Source organism: Rhinichthys klamathensis, unplaced genomic scaffold, assembly GCF_029890125.1.
Source record: "Rhinichthys klamathensis goyatoka isolate OS25496 unplaced genomic scaffold, OSU_Roscu_1.1 h1tg000329l_1, whole genome shotgun sequence".
Classification (NCBI taxonomy): Eukaryota; Metazoa; Chordata; class Actinopteri; order Cypriniformes; family Leuciscidae; genus Rhinichthys; species Rhinichthys klamathensis.
The window spans coordinates 26,258-49,265 of record NW_026606844.1 but is presented as its reverse complement, the minus strand read 5'-3'; the positions used below and the strand labels follow the sequence as shown (position 1 = coordinate 49,265).

The 23,008-nt window shown below is 38.7% G+C and overlaps 1 protein-coding gene across 1 annotated transcript in view; it reads right to left on the bottom strand.

Moving 5' to 3' along the window:
• Nucleotides 1–23,008, bottom strand: part of stard13b (StAR-related lipid transfer (START) domain containing 13b) — a 95,778-nt gene that overhangs the window by 56,629 nt on the left and 16,141 nt on the right. Inside the window, exon 5 of the mRNA XM_056272025.1 lies at nucleotides 15,180–15,210. Coding sequence (XP_056128000.1) covers nucleotides 15,180–15,210 — 31 coding nt within the window. The remainder of the gene's footprint in view (nucleotides 1–15,179; nucleotides 15,211–23,008) is intronic.

Sequence of the window (23,008 nt, the reverse complement as noted above, 5' to 3'; positions counted from 1 at the left end):
ACAACTGAACCAATTAATGAACCAATGAACAGTAACAGAGCAACTACTATACTATTTGCTAGCCACTTGTGACTGAACGAAGAGAACAAACTAACTAACAAACAAACAAACAAACAAATAAATGAATAGCCAAGTAGAACCAATGGCCACTATAATATTTGCTAGTCACTTGTGACTGAACAAAAAGAATGAATAAACTGAACAAACAAACAACTGAATCAATAATTTAATGAAAAGTATAACAGAATAAACTGCAACTACTGTAAAATATTTGCTAGCCAGTAGCCACTTGTACCGAAATGAACAGAATGAATAAACTAAAGGAACAAACCAACTGAATCAATGAACGATAACAGAATTAATACTCTCGATAATGTTTGCTAACCATTTGTTAATGAACAGAATTAATGACCTTAACAACTAAATGAATCTTTTCAAAGTTACTTTGAAAAGTAATGCATACAATACATGCGTTACTCCCTAAAAAAGAAAGTTCAGTTGTTTTTTTGAATGAACAAACAACTGAATCAATAAACAAACAACCGGGTAAATTAATGAATCAAATGAATCAATAAATAGTAACAGAATCCATACTATAATATTGGCTATATTAACTTGTGACTGAACAAACATAGCAAATAAATTGAATGTACAAACTTAATCAATACAAAAGTAACAGAATCAATCAACAGTGACTAAAACATTTGCTAGTCACTTGTGACTGAACAAAATGAGCTAACGACTGAATGAACAAACAAACAACAGGATCAATGAATGAATCAATGAACAGTAACAGATAGTAAAATATTTGCAATCCAATTGTAAATAAATGAACAAACTGAACAAAAAAAACATCAATAAACAAATAGCAGAATCAACAGCCATTGTGTTATTTAAAGCTGCAGTCCGGCATTTTTCCTCTTTGTCGCCATCTCTGTTCGAAATCTGCAATTGCAGTCATTCGCGGAATTATCAACTTTACGTGGGTTGTAGTTCAACACCCTCGACACGGCACAGCGCGGATGAACACAATGTTTGAGGAGAGTGTGCAGCTGTCAGTCACCGCGCCGATGTTGATACTGGCATTCAGAATCACAGATTATTCTTTTTGGAAGTATGACCAACATAACAATTTTCACCGGGAAATGTCATCTGAACTAGTAAGAAACATCCACTTTTGTTCTGGTTCTGACATTGCAGTAAATCGCGCTGATTAAATCTAACAATTGCTTATAAATTATAATTTCTTGCAAAACCGTGCAAAGTAGCTATACTATGTTCTCTAATTGTTAATGTTAACAACGTCAGCAAGCATTGCGTGACTACATCATGTAATGTCCTTCCGATATTATCCTTGTTTTCGCATGGGTCCGGTTGCAGTCTCTTTTTCTGTAGCCACTCCGAAGTCCGAACGAAGTCTTTTGCATGTTACAGCGGGTGAGTCTCTAGTTGTCACTGATGATGATCGTCGTTTGAACCTTTCTGGATCCGCCATCAAATTGATAAGTTTAATTATATCAAGTGCTGTGAGAAAAGGCTATAAATCTCCACCTCCAGCATCCTCACACGCAATATAGCTTATACTAGCCGAGACTCCTTCTTTATGTGTACAGATGTGACGTAATGACGCAAACACTGTTGCCAACTATTTTCTAAGGAAAGTAGCTAACGCCTTCCCTAAAAGTCGCTAAATGTCGCTAGATGACGTCATCCGTAATTAGCATATTCATGACGTCATCGCGTCGTACTTGCGTTCTGCCATGCCTAATGTGTTTTCTCTCTAAATTCATGCTCACATTCTGTATTTTAATATAATATAATATGAATGTCCAATAAAGCTGTTCTCATTACCTATATTATTTTTGTCAGACAGTAGAACAAGTAGGCTAGCTATGATATAGGCTAGTGAATGACTAAATATTTTTATATGTGTAAAATTATCTGAATTGAGAGAGTTCGGGAACTGGGTGAAAGCTCTGTGATAGTGAGTATTACAAGTAATAAGCACAAGAAAAGATCGGAATTAAAATGGTCAAACAAAACTCTTTAAAAATAAAACAAAAGAGAAGCAGATAAGTGACAAGTCCGTGAAAAAACCCCCCAAAAAACTGGCGCGCGCTCAACACATGAATGTGCTGTTGCTCGTCTCAGCCATTCACTGAACAAGGTAGACGCCGTTAGAGAGAGAGAGACGGCCGGGAGAAGGCAAGACCTCGCGCTCGCAGGACAGTACTGGCAACATCTGGAGATTACTGAGGTTTGTGTGAAAAGTCGCTAGATATGTCGCTAGTCGCTTTTTAAAAAAAATGACGCTAAAGGGGTCTGAAAAGTCGCTAAAAATAGCGACAAAGTCGCTAAGTTGGCAACACTGGACGCAAAGACATGCTTGAATCTCCCGCGGAAATCCACCAGTACCACTAAAATTAAAAACATTATTACAAGCTTACCGTTTTGCATCGAGCTAAGGCAAGCAGATAGTTTTGAACACTGGCTGGTTATGTATTTTATCAAATATGTATTTTGGATCATTTTTAACCCAAAAAAAGCTACGGACAGCAGCTTTAAGTCACTTGTGATCAGAGCATGCTATAAAATAATGTAGACCAGAACCCAAAGATTTACACACAGATGTCATGAAGGGGCCAGAGGGGGTCTGTGAATGCTATTGTTTCACTGTTACAAACTAGCAGAATGACAAAGCATGTAATGCTGTCAAGTCAGAATCTGTTAGGCCTCAACCAACCACAGAAGTCCATGGGAAAACATTTACAGTCACACACACACACACACACACACACACACACACACACACACACACACACACCACCTGGCTTTTATTAGCAGAGAGCAGATTATAACACAAACACTCATTTTTTATTTGCATGTACACAATCTGTGATTTGTCCACTTTAACACACTGTATGTGCCTCTGTACGTTCAAATTCTCATTTTAATGGACACGACTCAAACTGTCTACTGGCTGAATGCTATATAAGCAATTACCATCTGATTTCAGTCAACATTTCATTTGATTAGGATCACATAAATCCAATGACATCTGTACAGCCCAACCCGACCCGATACAAGATAAAACAACAAACGAGCGAATCAAATGTTCTACTCATACCGTCTTACATCTTTGCAGCAGACTAAATACAGCCGAGAAGTATCTTTTGGCAAAGCAAGATTGGAAATTAATCCTAGATTAGATTTAAACTTAGATTAGACTGGATTTAAACATAGAATCAAACATAGAATCTATCAAATCTGTCAGAAAAAAAAGCAAAAAGAAAAGAAAACTGACTAGGAAAGCACAACAGGCAACCAAATCTTCTAAATATCAGGCTGTTCACAAACAACGCAATAAATGAATAGAAATAGAAAACAGAAGGCGATCCAGGCGAGATGTTTGGCACAAAACCAAAAGTAGAGCATCTGCTGATTCTTTACTGTTTGTTGCCTCTTTGATTGCAGGGCTAAAATGTTTAATAAGTACTTAACCACAAGAAAGCCCCACTATCCTGCAGGAAACAACAGCTTTCCTGTACAAGCATGAGCTAAACATGAAGTGTTTGGGTAATTAAGCAAAAATAGCCTTAATATAAAACACTGCATTATACACTCACCTAAAGGATTATTAGGAACACCTGTTCAATTTCTCATTAATGCAATTATCTAATCAACCAATCACATGGCAGTTGCTTCAATGCATTTAGGGGTGTGGTCCTGGTCAAGACAATCTCCTGAACTCCAAACTGAATGTCAGAATGGGAAAGAAAGGTGATTTAAGCAATTTTGAGCGTGGCATGGTTGTTGGTGCTAGACGGGCCGGTCTGAGTATTTCACAATCTGCTCAGTTACTGGGATTTTCACGCACAACCATTTCTAGGGTTTACAAAGAATGGTGTGAAAAGGGAAAAACATCCAGTATGCGGCAGTCCTGTGTGCGAAAATGCCTTGTTGATGCTAGAGGTCAGAGGAGAATGGGCCGACTGATTCAAGCTGATAGAAGAGCAACTTTGACTGAAATAACCACTCGTTACAACCGAGGTAAGCAGCAAAGCATTTGTGAAGCCACAACACGCACAACCTTGAGGCGGATGGGCTACAACAGCAGAAGACCCCACCGGGTACCACTCATCTCCACTACAAATAGGAAAAAGAGGCTACAATTTGCAAGAGCTCACCAAAATTGGACAGTTGAAGTGTATATTCTGATTCTGAATGGAGTATATCCATCTAGAGAATTTTTAAGATATCGATTTGGTCTTGATGCTAATAGTTGCTCCTTTTGTGTTGATCAGATCGAAACAACAGAACTTCTATTTTATGATTGTACATTTGCCTATACCTTTTGGGAGGATTTGCATTACTGGTTATTTCCTAAATTTAAAGATTTACATGTATTAACAAAGGAAAATATAATGTTTGGTATTTTTTATGAAAGATGAAACACTTGACTTGGCAGTAAACACATTTATTATTCTTGGGAAATTCTTTTTACACAAGAATAGATTCCTGAAAACACTACCAAACTTTTACGTTTTTCATAAAGAACTGTGTCATTACTTCTTCTCGCTAAAATTGATGAAGAAAAAGAATGCCTTAATCTTATCTACTTTGATAGAGGAAAGATGTGAAACTTTCTGAAAACCCCTAGTCTTTTATTTTATTTCCTTTATTTTTATTTTTTTTGTTTTTTTTTTACCATGTTTGTATTTTCTATATTCTATGTTATGGTGCTTGTCTGTTGTCTGAGAAGGCATTTCATATGTTGTACCAGGCCAATTATGGTAATTGTTCAATAAAAAGAAAAAAGTTGTTCAATAACAGACGAACGTCGCTCTGCATACGTCATCTCCTTCATCGCTCTGATTGGTTTTAGGTCTATCCAATTGCGCCCAGAGGCATTTGAGCTACGTCCGTTGGTGACGCCCCTTTGGAAATGATTTGTCTATGAAGCTTTGCCAGACCATAACTCAGTTACAACTGAGAATGGTCTGGTTTTAACCAGGCTACTAATACACCACAAAAGGCCAACAATTTACAAAAGTAATAACACAATGACTTCACTTTTACATTGTCTTCACATTTTAAGAGTTTGGAATGAAACATCTGAATTTCAAGATTTGTTTGCTAAATTACAGGACAAGGTGGTCATAATGAATGGTGCTCAAACATGTATTTGTACATGTACATGTACATCCCGTCCTTCGGATGAGACGTTAAACCGAGGTCCTGACTCTCTGTGGTCATTAAAAATCTCTGTCCATCATGGCCTCCTAATCATCCCTATATACTAATTGGCTTCATCACTGTCTCCTCTCCACCAGTATGCTGGTGTGTGGTGGGCGTTCTGGCGCAATATGGCTGCCGTCGCATCATCCAGGTGGATGCTGCACATTGGTGGTGGTTGAGGAGATTCCCCCCTTCCATATGTGAAGCGCTTTGAGGTCCCAGAAAAAGCGCTAAATAAATGTAACGAAAAAATGTAACGAATTATTATTTGTACTTTTTTTTTTTTTTTTTAGAAAACTGATCTTTCGTTTAGCAAGGACATTAAATTGATTAAAAATGAAAGACTAACAATGTTGCAAAATATTTATATCTTCTAACATTCTGTTCATCAATGAATTCTGAAAATAGATACTACAGTATATCACGGTTTCCATTCTTTATTAAGTAGAAATAATAAATGTTTCTTGAGCAGCAAATCAGCATATTAGAATGATTTCTGAAGGATCATGTGACACTGAAGACTGGAGTAATGATGCTGAAAATTCAGCTTTGCCATTACAGTAATAAATTACATATGAAAATATATTAAAATAATAATAAAAAAAATATTTCACAATATTACGTTTTACTGTATTCTGATCAAATAAATGCAGCCTTTGTGAGCATAATAGAAATCAAAAATATATACTGTATAAAAAATATATAAAAATGATCCCAAATTTTTTAATGGTGCATATACTCATCAACACACATTTTACTTCCATTGAAATATTGCTTCTGTTCCTAGCTAATTACTCTGCATATCCTGTTTTGAAGATTCCTCACTGTATTGGAGTTGGATTTGAATTCTGACAAGAATTCAGTTCCCACACACACACAGTTATATCGCTTCACTTCATTTTAAGTTACAAAACAAAGCTCAAAAAAAGAAGAGAATGTTCCAGCTCCTTAGATTGTTCTTGGACATTTATTCATCCTGGGATTTGCAGAGCACTGCATGTAATTGATGGGGACTGCAGAGGTGACAAGTCTTGTACAATGGGGCCTGATCCAAATCAGTGGCCATTCAATCCCTCAACGACATCTCTATTGAAAGGAAAACACACTCTGGCAAGCATGAGTTAATCAAATTATAGGGGAATTATTGAGAAAGATTCCTTAGCGCAAGAACCTGTGATGATGCAGTAAGGAATTAAAATGTTACATTGTGCAAATTGCTTTTTAAACACAAAGGCAAACCAGATAATCCATCAATCCTTACACAAAAACAATCGCAGGACTTATAAAACTTAATTGAGACCAAAAAGCAATTCAGCATTACAGAATTCCAAACTACCAGTGCCAACGATGGAAGTCCACAAGAAGCCACAGGCCATTTTCTTTCTTTCCACATGTGGAATATTTCATGCTCTCCCTATGGCAGCGACTCTCTTTACAGTACAGCCTGCCAGGCCACATGACGACCTGCCTGTAAATTTAACTCATGATGTCATTGATTTGGGCCATGCAGGAGCAGAGGGAGGCTAAAAAGATCACATATACTCTCATATGTGAACACAAAGTCCATACTAACTAACTTATGCTTTTTTTGCAGATTTTGCCTTTAATATAGTAGGAAAGTATAGAGAAGACAGGAAGTGGGAGAGAGAGAGAGGGGGACAGGATCAGGAAAGGTCCATGAGCCGGGACTCGAACTCGAGCTCTACCCACAAGGCTATTGGCTCCAACAGAGATGAAGGCTTTTAAATGTAAAAATGATTGGTGCTTCTATCACAATCGAGTGCAACAGTGCCCACCCCCTTTTTCAGCGGCGCTGGTTCTGGAAGTTTTTTTCATTATTATTCTTTGTTAAAGAATCAGCTACGAGGTGAATTGCAACACTACAAACTTTGATTTGAAGCAAAAAAAGCTACAAGGCTGTGTACCGAACGGTTTTAGTAAGGGAAAGAACTACAATTCTTGTGTTACAACATTGTGTTTGATACATAACTAAATAGACTAAATCAAATGGGAAAAAAAGGTCACAACTGAAACTATTTTCATAGTATTTCAAGTTCTCCATAAGGAAATGTATTTTTAACAGAAACTTACAGACTGTTAAAGACAGACCTTCTGTAAGCAGACCTACTGTAACTACCTGAGGCTAATATAACAAATATCGATAGTCATTTGTTATTCATCTATTTGCATTATTTCAATTTTTTTTAAAGGGATAGTTCACCCAAAAATTAAAATGCTGTCATTAACTACTCACCATCATGTCGTTCCAAATCCTTAAGTCCTTTATTCATCTTGGACCTTTACACAAATTAAGATATTTTTGATGGAATCCGAGAGCTTTCTGACCCCCATAGACTGCAACGTCATTACAACTTTCAACGGCCAGAAAGGTTGTAAAGACATCGTTAAAATAGTCCATGTGACTACAGTGGTTCAACCTTAATGTTATGAAGCGATTAGAGTACTTTTTTGCGAAAAACAAAACTAACAATTTCTTCTCTTGCATGTCAGTCTCTGACGCTGTTCACATGAGTACCACGACACATGCGTGTGGTGCTGACGCAGGAGCCGGCCAATACTGAGCCAGCGTTCTGACGGAGAACCCTGAAGCACTGCACTGTTTAATATATATATATATATACAAATAATTGAGCATTTTGAGAGCGTAGGGAGATCGACTCAATTACGTCATTCACAGTGCTTAATGGGAGTGGGCTGAGCTAAAGAGCAATTTTTCCACATGTTGCTTTTTTTTTTATCTTTGATTGGTGTTTCTGTACAGCATTATGGGTAATGTAGTTTTTCACCAGGAATTCTGCTGTTAATAATGCAGGCTGACGGCTTCAGCAGAAGTAGTAGTATGGTTGTCTCACTTCAGTCATAGTGACCAAATGGAGGTGGCACTTAAGATTTTTGGGTTACAGAACTTCAATCTATAGCAGCTAAAATGATAATAGACAAATACCTTTAAGTTTGCTGAAATAAGTTTGTGAAGGATGCTGAGCCTATATGTTTCCTCCTATCTCTTTACTACCCTCATTGTTTCCATTAAAAACAGGCAGTATACAGTTTATAGTTCACCTGAGTATCTAAATCTGTCCAAAATCTAAAAATTTCTGGCCGCCACTCAAACAACCACATTACCTTGCTTTGTGTCACCATCAAAAATAGTAGTCTAGTTCAAACAACAATCTATAAAACTATTATCTCTTCCATCATACAGCGAAAATAATGATCTAACAGTATTTATTGGGTTTGCTTCTATGTGCAATTGAAGCCAGCTACTCATTTCTTTTAACATTAGTATTTTGAAAGATGTGGTGGAAACCAAGGTCAAAATAATAATGTCTATCACTGGGTTGTTTTCACAGTTCCACCCTAATTTGAAGCTCAATAGGTTCCAACAGTGGAAGCTGTGTGCGAAAATATACACCCTTAGCAAATTTTAAATATATAGCCTAGATATAAAAGCATTGACCAACAAGTCTCCTTCAAGGACATCACTCCCTTTCATCTCACAGTAAATCAAGCACAGATCTCCTGGTTTCTGTCTTGAAAGGGCCTCAAGTATAGAGGGCTCCTTAGAGACAGACTGAGACAGGCCAGCCAGACACGACTGCAGAGTGAGTGAGTGAGCGCAGCTGTTAGGGGCCACCCTCACTGGCTACTAAGAGTCAAGCCACCCTGGATGAGAAAAAGAGAGCCAGTCTGGGAGAGCAGCTGGCTAGAGCCAGGATTCATAAGATTCACCCTGAACACATATATGCAGTTTAGGAGGTTTACATAACCACTGCTGGCATTTGAACACAGCAGAAACAGGGGGGTGGGAGGAAAACAGAAAGGGAAAAAAAGGAAGAGGAAAAAGGGAAAAAGAAAGGGGAAAAGAGAAAAGTAAGGGGAAAAATAAAAAAGGAAACGAAAGAAAATAAAACAAAATAAAATGAAGCAGAAAAGGAGAAGAAAGGGAAAAAGAATGTGAGGAAAAGGAGGAAAATGGAAAAAAGGTTAAAGGAAAGGAACATAAAACCAAATTAAGAAAAGGAAAAAGAAATGTAAATGAACAGAATAGAAAGGAAAAGACAGAAAGGGAAAGGACATAAGAAAAATTAAAGTTTTATGGGATCATTGGGACAGAGGGAGTGCTACAGGTGATTAATGTGCACGTAGTCTTCTGGGCATATCCGGTCAATACAAATTGCATTAGCTACATTAACTCTGCCGGGTCGATATTACCAATGAAGTTGGAAATGAATTTGATCATTACGATGTGACTGATGTGGGATAAAACTTAAACAGAAGTGCAAAATCAATAAGGTATATAACCATAGCATACATCATATCCAAAGAGGCCGATTGATAATTTCCTTACAGTGATGGTTGCATTGATCATTTTTGTGCAGGGTCTTTCTATTTACTCTATTGCAATGGCCCCGGATTTGCACTGAGTTTAATATAACAGAATTACAGTGCTTTTTGTTTTGTCTGAAGAGCTTTACAGATTGCTTTACAGTTTTATCTAATCAACTGAAGACAAATTCAGTCTACATCTAGAACGATAGGATGGATGGTGGATGGGCAGGTAGATTGAATGGCAGAGTGATAAATAGAATGATAGATAGACAGACAGAATGATGGAAAGACATATAGAACGATGGATGGATGGATGGAACAACAGACAGACAGGCAGGCAGATGGACAGAATGACAGATACAATAGAATAGATACAAACTGAATTATAGAACAATAGCACCACAGATGGAAGGAAGGAAGCTTCCTCCTAAAGCTGATGTGAGAACAGAGTGTCCAAAGTAGAAAAAGAATGTTTCAAAATCCTTAAGTCTCACTTTGGTTTCATTCAGTGGCTGAATGGCTTTGGATTTTCGCTAAGAGAAGGAACTCCGTGTTCAGAGCTGTCTGTCCAGGTTCTGGCTTCAGCGCCAGTGGCCTCTAGCTGACAGTTCTGGGTCACCTTTTACTCTGCCTCTCAGTCATGTCTCTCTTTGTGAGACGGGAGGTCTGACAAGGTGATGTTTACCATAACAAAAAGACCATGCATTCTCTTAAAACAGCGCTGAACAGGGAATAAAACGAGGGACGTCTAATTCCAAAGTGTTAAAGCTGTTTCATCACACACACAAACATGAACACCATCCTGTCTCCTTACAAAAAAAACAAAAAAAACAGAGCTGTTGTTTTTTTTGTTTTTTGTTTTTTTTTGCAACAAAAAAAAAGAGCATATGGGAATTTTTCCAGGATTTAACCCCTACATAGTAAACGGTTGAAGGATTGGTATATCCTTTCGTCAGCAACATAATTTCAAGCAACGTGGTGATTTTGGAGAAGAGGTCAAACTTTCTGTTTATATCTGAGGAAAGACAAACATCTGAAAAAAATGAACCGGGTCAGGGGGGGGGGGGGGGGGGTTGAGTAATTTTCCATAAGTCTGGCTGTTGCATTTCTTAAACATGAGAACTGAGGAATCTGCTGTATAAGTCATGTCATCTCTGGTGATCCTGCATGGAGTCTTATAGCATAATATATGTATTATAAATTCACATCTGGTCATAAGACAGGCCTCTCAATCAATAACTGACATGTCTAGACATAGATAAAAACAGTTTCTTTGAGTACAGCTATCGAACCCTTCAGAGGGGGATGGGCTGGTCCACGAGAGGATGTGCATTTTATGTATCGTTAAGGAATCCGAATAGTGAACAGGGTTCTTGAGTTCTTCACAGGGGTCTGGCGCTGGTCTGCATCAGAGCTAATGGCCTTTTATGAGGCGCAGGGCTACTTCTGTTTATAGGACCCGGTGGTGGGTGTGTCAAAGTGATCATTATAGACAGGAACTTGGTTATGTGGCCTCAAAGTTAAAATTCTTGGATCCAAACTCATTCGGAAATTGTTTTTGTTTAAACTGTTGCACTGCACCTTCAGATGTCAGTGAAAAAGTAGTGTGTAAAAAAATGTTTTTGTCAAAATAAAACAAATGTTGGCTTGTTAAAACATTTTTAAAAACAGTTTCAACCAAAATAAAGTGAAACCAGGCCATAATAAAATTCAAAAGATTAACAAAAACTATGTCAGGATATATTGTATAATGTGCGATTTTGGTTTGTGTGGTATCAACTGAATCAAATGGTAAAAAAAGACAGGTTAGGTTTCCTCTTAAAGGTCGCAGACATTTACTGAACAGAATTTTATAGCCACTAAAACCTATTTTTTCCTTATTGCTCCACAGCATAATCTTTAACCCTAATCAATTACACAACACAGAGCTTTGAAGGGATAGTTCACTTTGAAATTAATTTTTGGTATGTTTTAGCTTACCTCAAGGGCATCCAAGATGTAGGTGTCTTTGTTTCCGCAGTATTTTCAATTTTGATATTTTTAGGTCAAACCGTTCTTGTCTGTCAGTCATATAATGCAGGTCTATGGTCACCACCTCAAAGAGCATGCAGAGAGAAGTCCAAATTAAACATGATTTAATGACTCATAAATGTAAGTACACATTGATGGCCTAAGACACGAAACGAGCGGTTTGTGTGAGAAAACGAACAGTATTTATATCGTTTTTACCTCTTGTAACCACAGCCACGTCCAAGTGATCTGAGGGCGCCGGCGCTTCGGTCTTTTCCGGAAAGCGCCGGAAGTGATCTCTCGCGCGTGTACGTCACTAAAAGAATTGTATGAGTGACGTACACGCTTGCCGGAAAAGGCCGAAGCGCCCGCGCCCTCAGATCACTTGGACGTGGCTGTGGTTACAAGAGGTAAAAACTATATAAATACTGTTCGTTTTCTCACACAAACCACTCGTTTCGTGTCTTAGGCCATCAATGTGTACTTACATTTACGAGTCATTAAATCATGTTTAATTTAGACTTCTCTGTGTATGCTCTTTGAGGAAGTGACCCAAGACCTGCATTATGACTGACAGACAAGAACGGTTTGACCTAAAAATATCAAAATTGAAACTACTGCGGAAACAAAGACACCTACATCTTGGATGCCCTTGAGGTAAGCTAAAACATATCAAAAATTTATTTCAAAGTGAACTACCCCTTTAAATAACAGCCCTTACAGTGATCTAAATGAAATAACATGTTTTGATTTTAGAAGTCATCATAAAACGCTCCAGTGCTTTCTGGAGACTGTCACTGTAGCGAAGTGTGCAGTCCATTATCTGGCTCTGCAGCACGGTGACATCATCACCCTGCAGTAAAATACCAGAGGGGAAATACTACACCACATGTGGCCTTAACTCTACGCTTCTCTTTTATAGCATCATCATTGTTATTACTGTTAGCATGGCTATCAAATCGAGGACACATGGCTAGTTGTTAGACTAAATAAAAGTGACGGTGGAATCCAGAGTGGACAGACCATTTAAACTAAAGCTAAAACTGATTTGGAAAAGTAATGAATTAAAATGCCACATTAAGCCAAGTCAGGCAGTTCTTCTGAGCGTAACAGTGACAATGCTCTGCTACGCCCTCCTAACTTTAACTGGGTCTCACAGAAATAGGGCTATAAATGAGGGTCTCCGTCTCCCACATTCTCCACACAGTAACAGAAGAGCACCTGTCTGAGTCTGTCACACTACAGCTGCGCCACAAGAGAAGAGAAAGAGCTCTTCTTGTTTTTATGCTCGTTCCTTCCTTCTGTATTTCTTTCCTTATTTCCCCTTCTTTCTTTTCTTCCTTCCTTCGGTTTTTCATTTTTCCTTCTGTATTTCTGTCATTTTATCTTTCTTTTTCTTTCATTCCTTCTTTACGCATTTCTTTCCATTATTCAGTATTAAGTATGAAATATATTCAGTATCTATTTCCTGTCACTTGTTTTCTTTCTTTCCATTTTTGTTTCCTTGTCATTCTTTTTCTTTCTTTCTTTCTTTCTTTCTTTCTTTCTTTCTTTCTTTCTTTCTTTCTTTCTTTCTTTCTTTCTTTCTTTCTTTCTCTTTCTTTCTTTCCTTCCTTCTGTATTCCTTTCCTTCCTTACATCCTTCTGTATTCCTTCCTTCTGTATTCCTTCCTTCTGTATTCCTTTCCTTCCTTACATCCTTCTGTATTCCTTCCTTCCTTCTGTATTCCTTCCTTCTGTATTCCTTTCCTTCCTTATATCCTTCTGTATTCCTTCCTTCCTTACATCCTTCTGTATTCCTTTCCTTCCTTATATCCTTCTGTATTCCTTACTTCCTTCTGTATTCCTTTCCATCTGTATTCCTTACTTCCTTCTGTATTCCTTTCCATCTGTATTCCTTCCTTCCTTCTGTATTCCTTTCCATCCTTCTGTATTCATTCATTACTTCTGTATTCCTTCCTTCCTTCTTTTCTCCCTTTCTTCTTTCCTTCCTTCTGTTTTCCTTCCTTCCTCTTCCTCCCTTCCTTTCATCTTTCTTTTCTCCCTTCCTTCCTTCCATCTTTATTTACGTATTTCTTTCTTTCCTTCCTTCTGTTTTATCAGAGCCGTAGCACAGTAGGCCACATGCTCACGGCAATACAAGTTCAAGTCTGGCTTGCGTCATGTCCTTGATCAAATTTTCCATATTTCTCCTCAACATTCCAAGCTCTTCTTCCTATCCTGTAATTTCAAAGTCCATAACAACTTTAATATACTATATAATATAGCTTAATTAACTTGTAAATACAGTTCACAAGTTTACACAGCAAAACACATCCTGAGAATATATTAGAAATGTGAGATTCAATTTCAGAGATTTAAAACTGTGACATCAGTCAAGATTAAAGTGAAGCCCATTCCAGCCCAGGATAACACAACAAGAATCTTGTTTCATCCTTGAATTAGTCACACTCTGGGCAAATCTTGGGACAAGCTCAGGGCGCAATTCGAGAACAGTGGACTAGAATGATTGAGCTGTCTCACAATTGCATGCTTTAGTCATTTAATTACATTAAGGAGCAATTCAGACAACCTCTCACTAAAAACCAGATACACCATATTAAAGTATTACAAAGCCTAACAATGAGCCGATCTAATTAGTGAACGTCTCTTTACTGATTAGAGCAAAGATGTAGGACACAGGCCATGTTTACACAGCTGCAAATACTGTTGCCCGTCCTGTATATGAGTCCTTAATACTGTTACATTCACACACAGTTCAGTTATTTACGGGAGTGACAACCTCATTCTATAACCAAACTAACACCTGTACATTTTCAGGACTCACAACAGCATTCTCGGAAAACCCACATTGTGTAAACGGAACCGGACTGGACAAATAGCTTTCTGTCACGTCATACAGTGCGAGAGAGCCACTCTGCGCTGCTCCAACCTGTGTCTACCGTGTGGTGCGGGTTTTCATGTGTGGTTTCAGTAACTTACAGCGACGAAGATATGAGCTGTGTGTCATCTGAAGGTTTTAGATCCAGGCACTGTTTTCCACTGGAGCTACTCATGTGAGTTTTGTGTTCTACACACGAGCGGCACGACTCAAATGCTCTGCACCATATATAATAGTTGCCGGTTAATGAAGATTTGACGGATGAACTTGCAGCTCGATTGGACTCTTGGCATGTCAAAAGTGATAAGACGTCTCAGTTTTATGAACATCACCATTTTTTATATTATTTTGGTCACTGTCACTGTGGTTACTGGTAAGAGAATACAGGCTTCACTCCTGTTGCACATTCATACAGACAGTAATCGAGTTGCTTTAAGTTAAGGTGTGAACGGGACATTTTGAGACTCACATCTGTAAGTAAATGTCAATCCCAAAAACTGACAATATCTTAATCTAAGAACATAGGAAACAAGTTATAACTTTCAGAAATTATATTCATAGAGACCCTTTCACATCGCCAAGGAGCAAACAATATCAAATGCATTTAGCCCAGTCTGATAAATTCATTACTCTGGCCATTTCATCCAAACACTTCTTATTGCCAGCGCAGTTTGATAAATAAAGTAAAATGTGTACTCACCCGCACCTCCATGCCTCTTCTTGATGGACATCTGAAAACAAAATATGAAATCTGTTAAAACAAGAATCAAGGTTGAGTTAATATTTTCATAACAGTTTAACAGTAACCATATCACATAAAACTGTCTCATGGAATATCAAAACAAAGGCCCTGAAGTATTGCTCCTCTCCCACTGTGGATAAAATCAACACCTGACCATTGAATTTCCTCCCACGGATGACCTGGGTCACCATGATTTACAGTGCTCTTGTCCAGCCAAGAGAGAAAGTTCTACCTGTTTAGAAAGATGTCGTGTCCAACATTCCAGCTGTAATCCACGAGAAACCTGTTTTTTAGTTTCACCTTTCTGCTACTGCACTCAGATTACCATGTGAAAGGGACTTATCACGGTACTTTCAAAATACAACTTTTCCGCCTGAGACCCAGCAACTCACTATTTCATTTAGCAAGTTTATTATAAGACAATACATGCAAATTAAATGTTTGGGGCTGTGGCCGATAAATTAATCGAAATACATGATATGATAATAAAATTACAATTAATATTAATTAAATATAAATTAGTGCTGTCAAATTGATTAATCGCACCTAACATAAAAGTCTGTATATATATATACACCGGCCACTTTATTAGGTACACCTGTCCAACTGCTCGTTAACACTTAATTTCTAAGCAGCCAATCACATGGCGGCAACTCAGTGCATTTAGGCATGTAGACATGGTCAAGACAATCTCCTGCAGTTCAAACCGAGCATCAGTATGGGGAAGAAAGGTGATTTGGGTGACTTTGAACGTGGCATGATTGTTGGTGCCAGAAGGGCTGGTCTGAGTATTTCAGAAACTGCTAATCTACTGGGATTTTCACGCACAACCATCTCTAGGGTTTACAGAGAATGGTCCGAAAAAGAAAAAACATCCAGTGAGCGGCAGTTCTGTGGGCGGAAATGCCTTGTTGATGCCAGAGGTCAGAGGAGAATGGCCAGACTGGTTCTAGCTGATAGAAGGGCAACAGTGACTGAAATAACCACTCGTTACAACCGAGGTATGCAGCAAAGCATTTGTGAAGCCACAACACGCACAACCTTGAGGCGGATGGGCTACAACAGCAGAAGACTCCACCGGGTACCACTCATCTCCACTACAAATAGGAAAAAGAGGCTACAATTTGCAAGAGCTCACCAAAATTGAACAGTTGAAGACTGGAAAAATGTTGCCTGGTCTGATGAGTCTCGATTTCTGTTGAGACATTTCAGATGTTAGAGTCAGAATTTGGCGTAAACAGAATGAGAACATGGAACCATCATGCCTTGTTACCACTGTGCAGGCTGGTGGTGGTGGTGTAATGGTGTGGGGGATGTTTTCCTGGCACACTTTAGGCCCCTTAGTGCCAATTGGGCATCGTTTAAATGCCACGGCCTACCTGAGCATTGTTTCTGACCATGTCCATCCCTTTATGGCCACCATGTACCCATCCTCTGATGGCTACTTCCACCATGTCACAAAGCTCTAATCATTTCAAATTGGTTTCTTGAACATGACAATGAGTTCACTGTACTAAAATGGCCTCCACAGTCACCAGATCTCAACCCAATAGAGTATCTTTGGGATGTGGTGGAACGGGAGATTCGCATCATGGATGTGCAGCCGACAAATCTGCGGCAACTGTGTGATGCCATCATGTCAATATGGACCAAACTCCCTGAGGAATGCTTCCAGCACCTTGTTGAATCTATGCCACGAAGAATTGAGGCAGTTCTGAAGGCAAAAGGGGGTCCAACCCGTTACTAGCATGGGGTACCTAATAAAGTGGCCGGTGAGTGTATATATATAAAATGTGTGTAGATTATATATAAGTGCTGTGAAATCAATTATTCGCATTTTTTCAATTTGATTATATACTGTGTATATATATATATATATACATATATATTAACAAAATTTGATGTTGTGCGATTAATCGATTTGACAGCACTAAAATAAATATTAATAATATATTTTATAATTAAGTGTCAGGCTGATTGTTTTTGTTAATATCTCTCAATATAAATAAAATATTCATTATTATTATACATAAATAATATAATAACTAACATTTAACTTACATTGCGCCGATATTAAAGACATTAACAAAAGCAATTTAGCATTACAATAACAATATCACACTGAACGTTAGTTGTTATATTATTTATGTATAATAATAATGAATATTTTATTTATATTGAGAGATATTAACAAAAACATTCAGCATGACACTTAATTATAAAATGTATTATTAATATTTATTTTAGTGCTGTCAAATCGATTAATCGCACAACATCAAATTTTGTTAATATATATAAGTTCATTATAATTTACATTTTCAATTATACTTCATGTCACCCATAGCACTTTATACAACACATATTGTAACAAAGCAGCTCTGTGATAGCAGGAAAATTGCATTGCGGCTGTTGTTCAGCTGAAGTCACTATATTGCATATAGTTGTATTTAAATGTATATATCTATATATCTAGAGGTGTCCACAAAATGAAAACCCTGTGACTCGATAGGTACTGTCAAATTTAAATCTCAAAGTTAAAAAAATCTCAGATGAATAGATCATTTCAGTAGCAGAGGCAGTAGATTTCTACTAAACACAACAATGATGTAAAAAAAAAAATAATGTTTTGCAGGGTCTCCAAAGGTTAGGGATGTTTTACATTGAAAGAAAGCAGATGTGTTGTCTGGAATCACAGCAACCAACAAAACACCAGTAATTTTTATGTAATTCAACACATTAAGAAGCTGTTTGAAGTGTCTGTTGATCATTGCTCAAGTATTCCCTCAGCTGTAAATGTACACTGGGGCCCTCTGCCTCGGTTTAATGAGATCTGGGTCTGAAAAACACAGCGGAAAGAGGGGAAATGATGGATGATGTCATGGTTGCTTATAGGCTGTGAGATTTTGCAATGAGGGGTTGAATTTTCACCACACATCTCAAAGAGTTATGGCATTCAAACGCAAGCACAACCGAGGGTGTTACCCTCATAAAACAGCTTAAACAGTGCGTGAAAAACTGTAAAGCGAGACCATTTCAAGGTATGTATATTACATGTTATTTCTGACAAGACTACTGGGCTTCTTACTGGAATGTCGCCTTTCATAACAAGTTTGCTGAGGATTACTATGAATTCTTGGAAGAAAGAGTGTGCACTGGAGTAAAATCTTGCTGTGTTTCAAAGTAGTAATTGTCACTGACACAAATGATGGTTACATGACATGTAATTAAGCGTCAAATGAATGATGACTAGCTTTAGGAAGAGCCTGCCTTACAAAAAAAGATCTCGATGTAAAAAGTACAACGCTGAAATATCCACACATCCATCAATCAACCTGACAGCAAAATGAACCAGAAATTCAAGGCCAAGACCTTCACATAACAAGAAAACAAACAATGTTAACACAATCAAATACAAGAAAACGGATCACAACACGAATGAAAAGAACGACGGAGGAAGAAGGAAGTTGTTTTGACACGTGGTCTATATATTAATGATCGCCTTCCTGGGATATACTATGTCATTTTCTTGGAACTGTAGGACTCCTGAGTGTGAATGATGAAGGCTGTCAGGATTAGAAGTATAATCATTTCTCAGTCAGAAATAATGGATAGATAGACAGATGTAAAATAATAATGCCTGAGGGGAAACTCAGGAAAAGTAACTGTGCAAGTTACACTGCATTGGCTCGGAATGCGACACAAGTTCCGAAACGCAGCAAAAAGAAAATAGACACCATAATTTCCAGAGGCAAGGGTACCGATACATAAAGTTTGCACAAACATCATTTGGGTTGAATCTGAATTATGAGCTGTTGGGAGGTTCTGGATCACACTGAATAACAACCCCTGAAGTTCAATTCGTATTTTTGTATGTCTGGGATTCCCCTACAGTTCATTTTTATTGGTTTTATTTGGCATGCATGACTAACGTCTATCATAATATTCATCGCACTGGAGATTCAAAAATACATGTTTGATATTACACACATGTTCCATTTGGAGCTGATGCTGACCGGCCAAACCCGACTCATTTAAAGTCAACATGCAATGCCGCAACCCCTTTCACTACCGAACGTGTTTATTCCGTAAGTATTTCGGAGAGAAACTGCATATTAAACAAGAAAATAGAGGTGAGACTTTGTCTGAGAGATTGTCTCCATCTAAAATTGACTAATTCAGGAAAAGCGTTCAGTATATGATAGTTAATAAGATTAGTGACGTCAACCAAAAGATGAAACCATGAAAAGGCGTTTTGGAGAAGATACAAAACCTGCACAGATGAATCATTTACAACAAGACCAAGAATCTGTATGATTTCCATTACACGAGAGTAGATGTTAAAACTTCTTGCTGATTTGTACTCGGCTTTCGCCAAGATAAGCAACACTAAGACGTAGCTTTACAGTAAACTATGCTTCACCCATTTACGCTTCTTTCCATATGATGGTGTGACTCCCCTTCTGTCCCATGTTAACGACTGCAGTGTACTTGGCGCGTCAGCACACGCGACGGCTGCAACTACAGTGTGGTCTCCCTAGTGGACCAGCACGACAACCGTCTGGATTGAGCTGAGTAGGGGACATCTCTAGGGTCTTCAAGTGGGCACCTTCCGTCCTCAGTGTTTCGTCGACTAGCCCACGACACCTCAAGAGGGCTCGACAGTGACTGTGGCGTCCCAGAGTCACCCCCCTCAACTCAGCCCAGTTTACTGACCTCTACATCCCTCCTGCTGCTGAGACCTAACCACAATCTCACAATCTCTACGCAACCCAACCATACGCGCCAACCCGTTTGACTAAGGCTGTCGAGCCTCACTGGTGTGTTAATATGCAGTTTCAGTGGACAACGGTTCCGTATGGCATACTACCTATTGCAAAACACCATATCTACCCAACCACCCGTCATTCACGCAATATACACAGGAACGTAATGACTGTAAATACTATACAACCTATACAAATAAACCAACAGACTCTTCAAGTTTTCAAGAATTCTACGAAACCGTAGCGTGGCGGCCTGTACACAGCCAGCTAGAATCTTTCCGTCTCAACCACAGCCAGTTGCTGCTCCTTTCTGCTGCTTCAGATAAGTTCTTTACTGTGCGACGCAACTCTTTGCCACTGAATCCGACGTCTCTGAGGAACCGGGTTGTAGAGTGTGCCACAAAACCTCGACAACCCACTTCCACTGGATAAACCTGGACTCTCCATCCTCGCTGTTCTGCTTCAGTGGCCAGATGAGCATACCGCAGTTTCTTCCTCTCATATGCCTCATCTACCGCATCCTCCCATGGCACTGTTAACTCTATCAGTTGAACAATGCGTGCTGATCCAGACCACAAAACAATATCTGGTCGTAGGTTAGTGGTGGCAATCTCAGGTGGAAAAATAAGCCGTTGATCAAGATCAGCCAGCATCTTCCAGTTCCTACTTTATTAAGAAAGTAAATGGGATCAATTTTACCATTCTAAAATGCTTTGCAATGTGCACACAATATCCTTATTTATAAGTCATAAACCAAGTGGCAAGTGGAAAACAAATAGGCTAAGAACAATTTAGGGGTTTAAAATGACAGAGAATATAAGACAAAGAGAAAGATAAAAAATAGAAGGATACGACAAAAAGTATGCGCTGTAAAGTACAAAAAAAGCCCTGACGGCATCCACTTCAAAGTGACCCCAGAGGGCTCGGGCGGGCCAGATGTGGTCCCGCGAGTAAAGCCTCATCCATCTTACATTCCATGAAACCCCCTGCAGCAGGACAACGTTTCTATATTTAGTTCTTCTCTTAAGCCTCGCTCAACCCGCTAGAATATGTTCCATCTAGTTCCTGCGTTATCCGCCACATTTCAGCTTTTTTTCTAATCAGGCCTGTTGTTTTATACGTTTGTTGCTGTTCTGATGGACGGTCTGTTTGGGCTATCAGGCTGTGGACCATCCATCTTGCAAGCTGAGGTGGGCGGCTGAGTTGGTGGTATTTATTTGAAGTTGACATCTAGAGAATGTCAAAGAATTGCAGCTAGCATGATGCAATTCACTTGGTTGTGTTATGACAGAAAATGCCTTGGTGAAATGCACAGTTAAGCAGCGGGAGAAAAGAAGGAATATGTCACGGGTGACGTTGCGGGCAAGACTTATCTGAGGTTGCGTATGTGTTTAATTTGGGGTCTGTGCACGCGGTAAATGTGTACGCGGACAGTATATCGGCTTAATAAAGCCCATCTTTTGCACAAGCATGTGCCTGTTTTCTGCAAAGGAAACAAAAGAAGCAGGGTTGAGTTCTTGAGGAAATGAAAGATGACTTAAAAAGGAAGGATAATGTAGGATCAAACCTATTCCTGAATTAGTCCTGCTTTTAAAGGAAACACGGGGAGTTGAATAAGCACCTCATGTTGCTGCTTCTGAAAGTGCTGTATATGTTAAAACCCGCTTTGAGAGCTGTTCTGCTTCTAGGCTCTTTGCCAGAATGCCTCTCAAGGCTAGTGGTGGTGAAAGGTCTATGCATCACTGCAAAGATGTGTACGTGGGTAAATGTATGTGCATTTCATGCACAGGTTCCACACGTATAAGTCTGCCCAACAGGAAGTGCAACTAAAATCACAAATACACCATCTGGTCCCAAAATAATCTTTCTCTATTGACAGCCATTAAATGTTTTCATTATATGTTTTTTAAACATGAATAAATTAGATACCATTATAAATATGCAACACACACGCATATATATATATATATACACAGTATGTGTTTGTAATTACATACCGGTATTACAACTAAACAATTGGAGTTGTAACCTCAATCTTCAATGACAGCCAGATGAACCTTCAGAGGAATCACAGGTCATTGGATGGTGTTTACATAAAATATTCTCTTTTCTGTCACAGGAAATGTAAACTAGAACACTGACGGCATACATGCTGCTATATTCACAAACCCTGATGAGCAATTGTTTTGGGAATCTTTGAGAAGGATGTTATGATTGTTTTCAATGAGAGTTTGTGAGGTCACATGTCTAAAGATATGTTGATAGAGTCGGTTTAAAATGGATCCCACAATGCTCTAGTCTAAAGCATTGTGGGATCCATTTTAAACCGACTCTATCAACATATCTAGTACCGGTAACTAGTATATAATTTCTGGTTAAAGAAATAGCTCAACCTCATGTTGTTCCAAGCTAGGATATTCTGCTAAACTTCAACAGAACAAATAAAAAACAGGTTTAGAACAACAATTTTGAACACAATTTTCATTTTGAGATGAAGTCAGACATGGAAAAATTCTCACAGTGAAAAAAATGTAACTCTCAGCTCATGCAGATTCACGAGGAATTAAAAGAGTCCAACAAAAGTGAGAGGAAAAGAAAAAAGAGCAAAAGCTCACAGCATTGACCTCTCAACCCAGCCGTATTTTGACACTTTGCAGGGTCGCTCCTCACCCAACGTCCCAAACTGAGACTTAACCTCTGCTGGAGCAGAACAAATCCTGGCCTCCTGAGTTGCACTTGGCCCCGTAATCTATCTTCATCCTATTGAGCCGCTTAGCTCCCCTCTCCTGCCCCAACCAAGGACCCCGCAGGGAGTTAGAGAGCCGACGTGGACCCTCCACACCGATGGATGGAGAAGACTCAGCTTCCCATCGCTCACCACCACCTCCAAGCATTTACAACAATAGATTTAGGGTGAGGAATAGGTTAGAGGTAGTAGAGTAGCATTTTGCCAAAGCATTTGTGAGTTCACACAAATGTTTATCAATTCTGAGCAAGCCAGCAACACATAGGTAAGCAAATTAA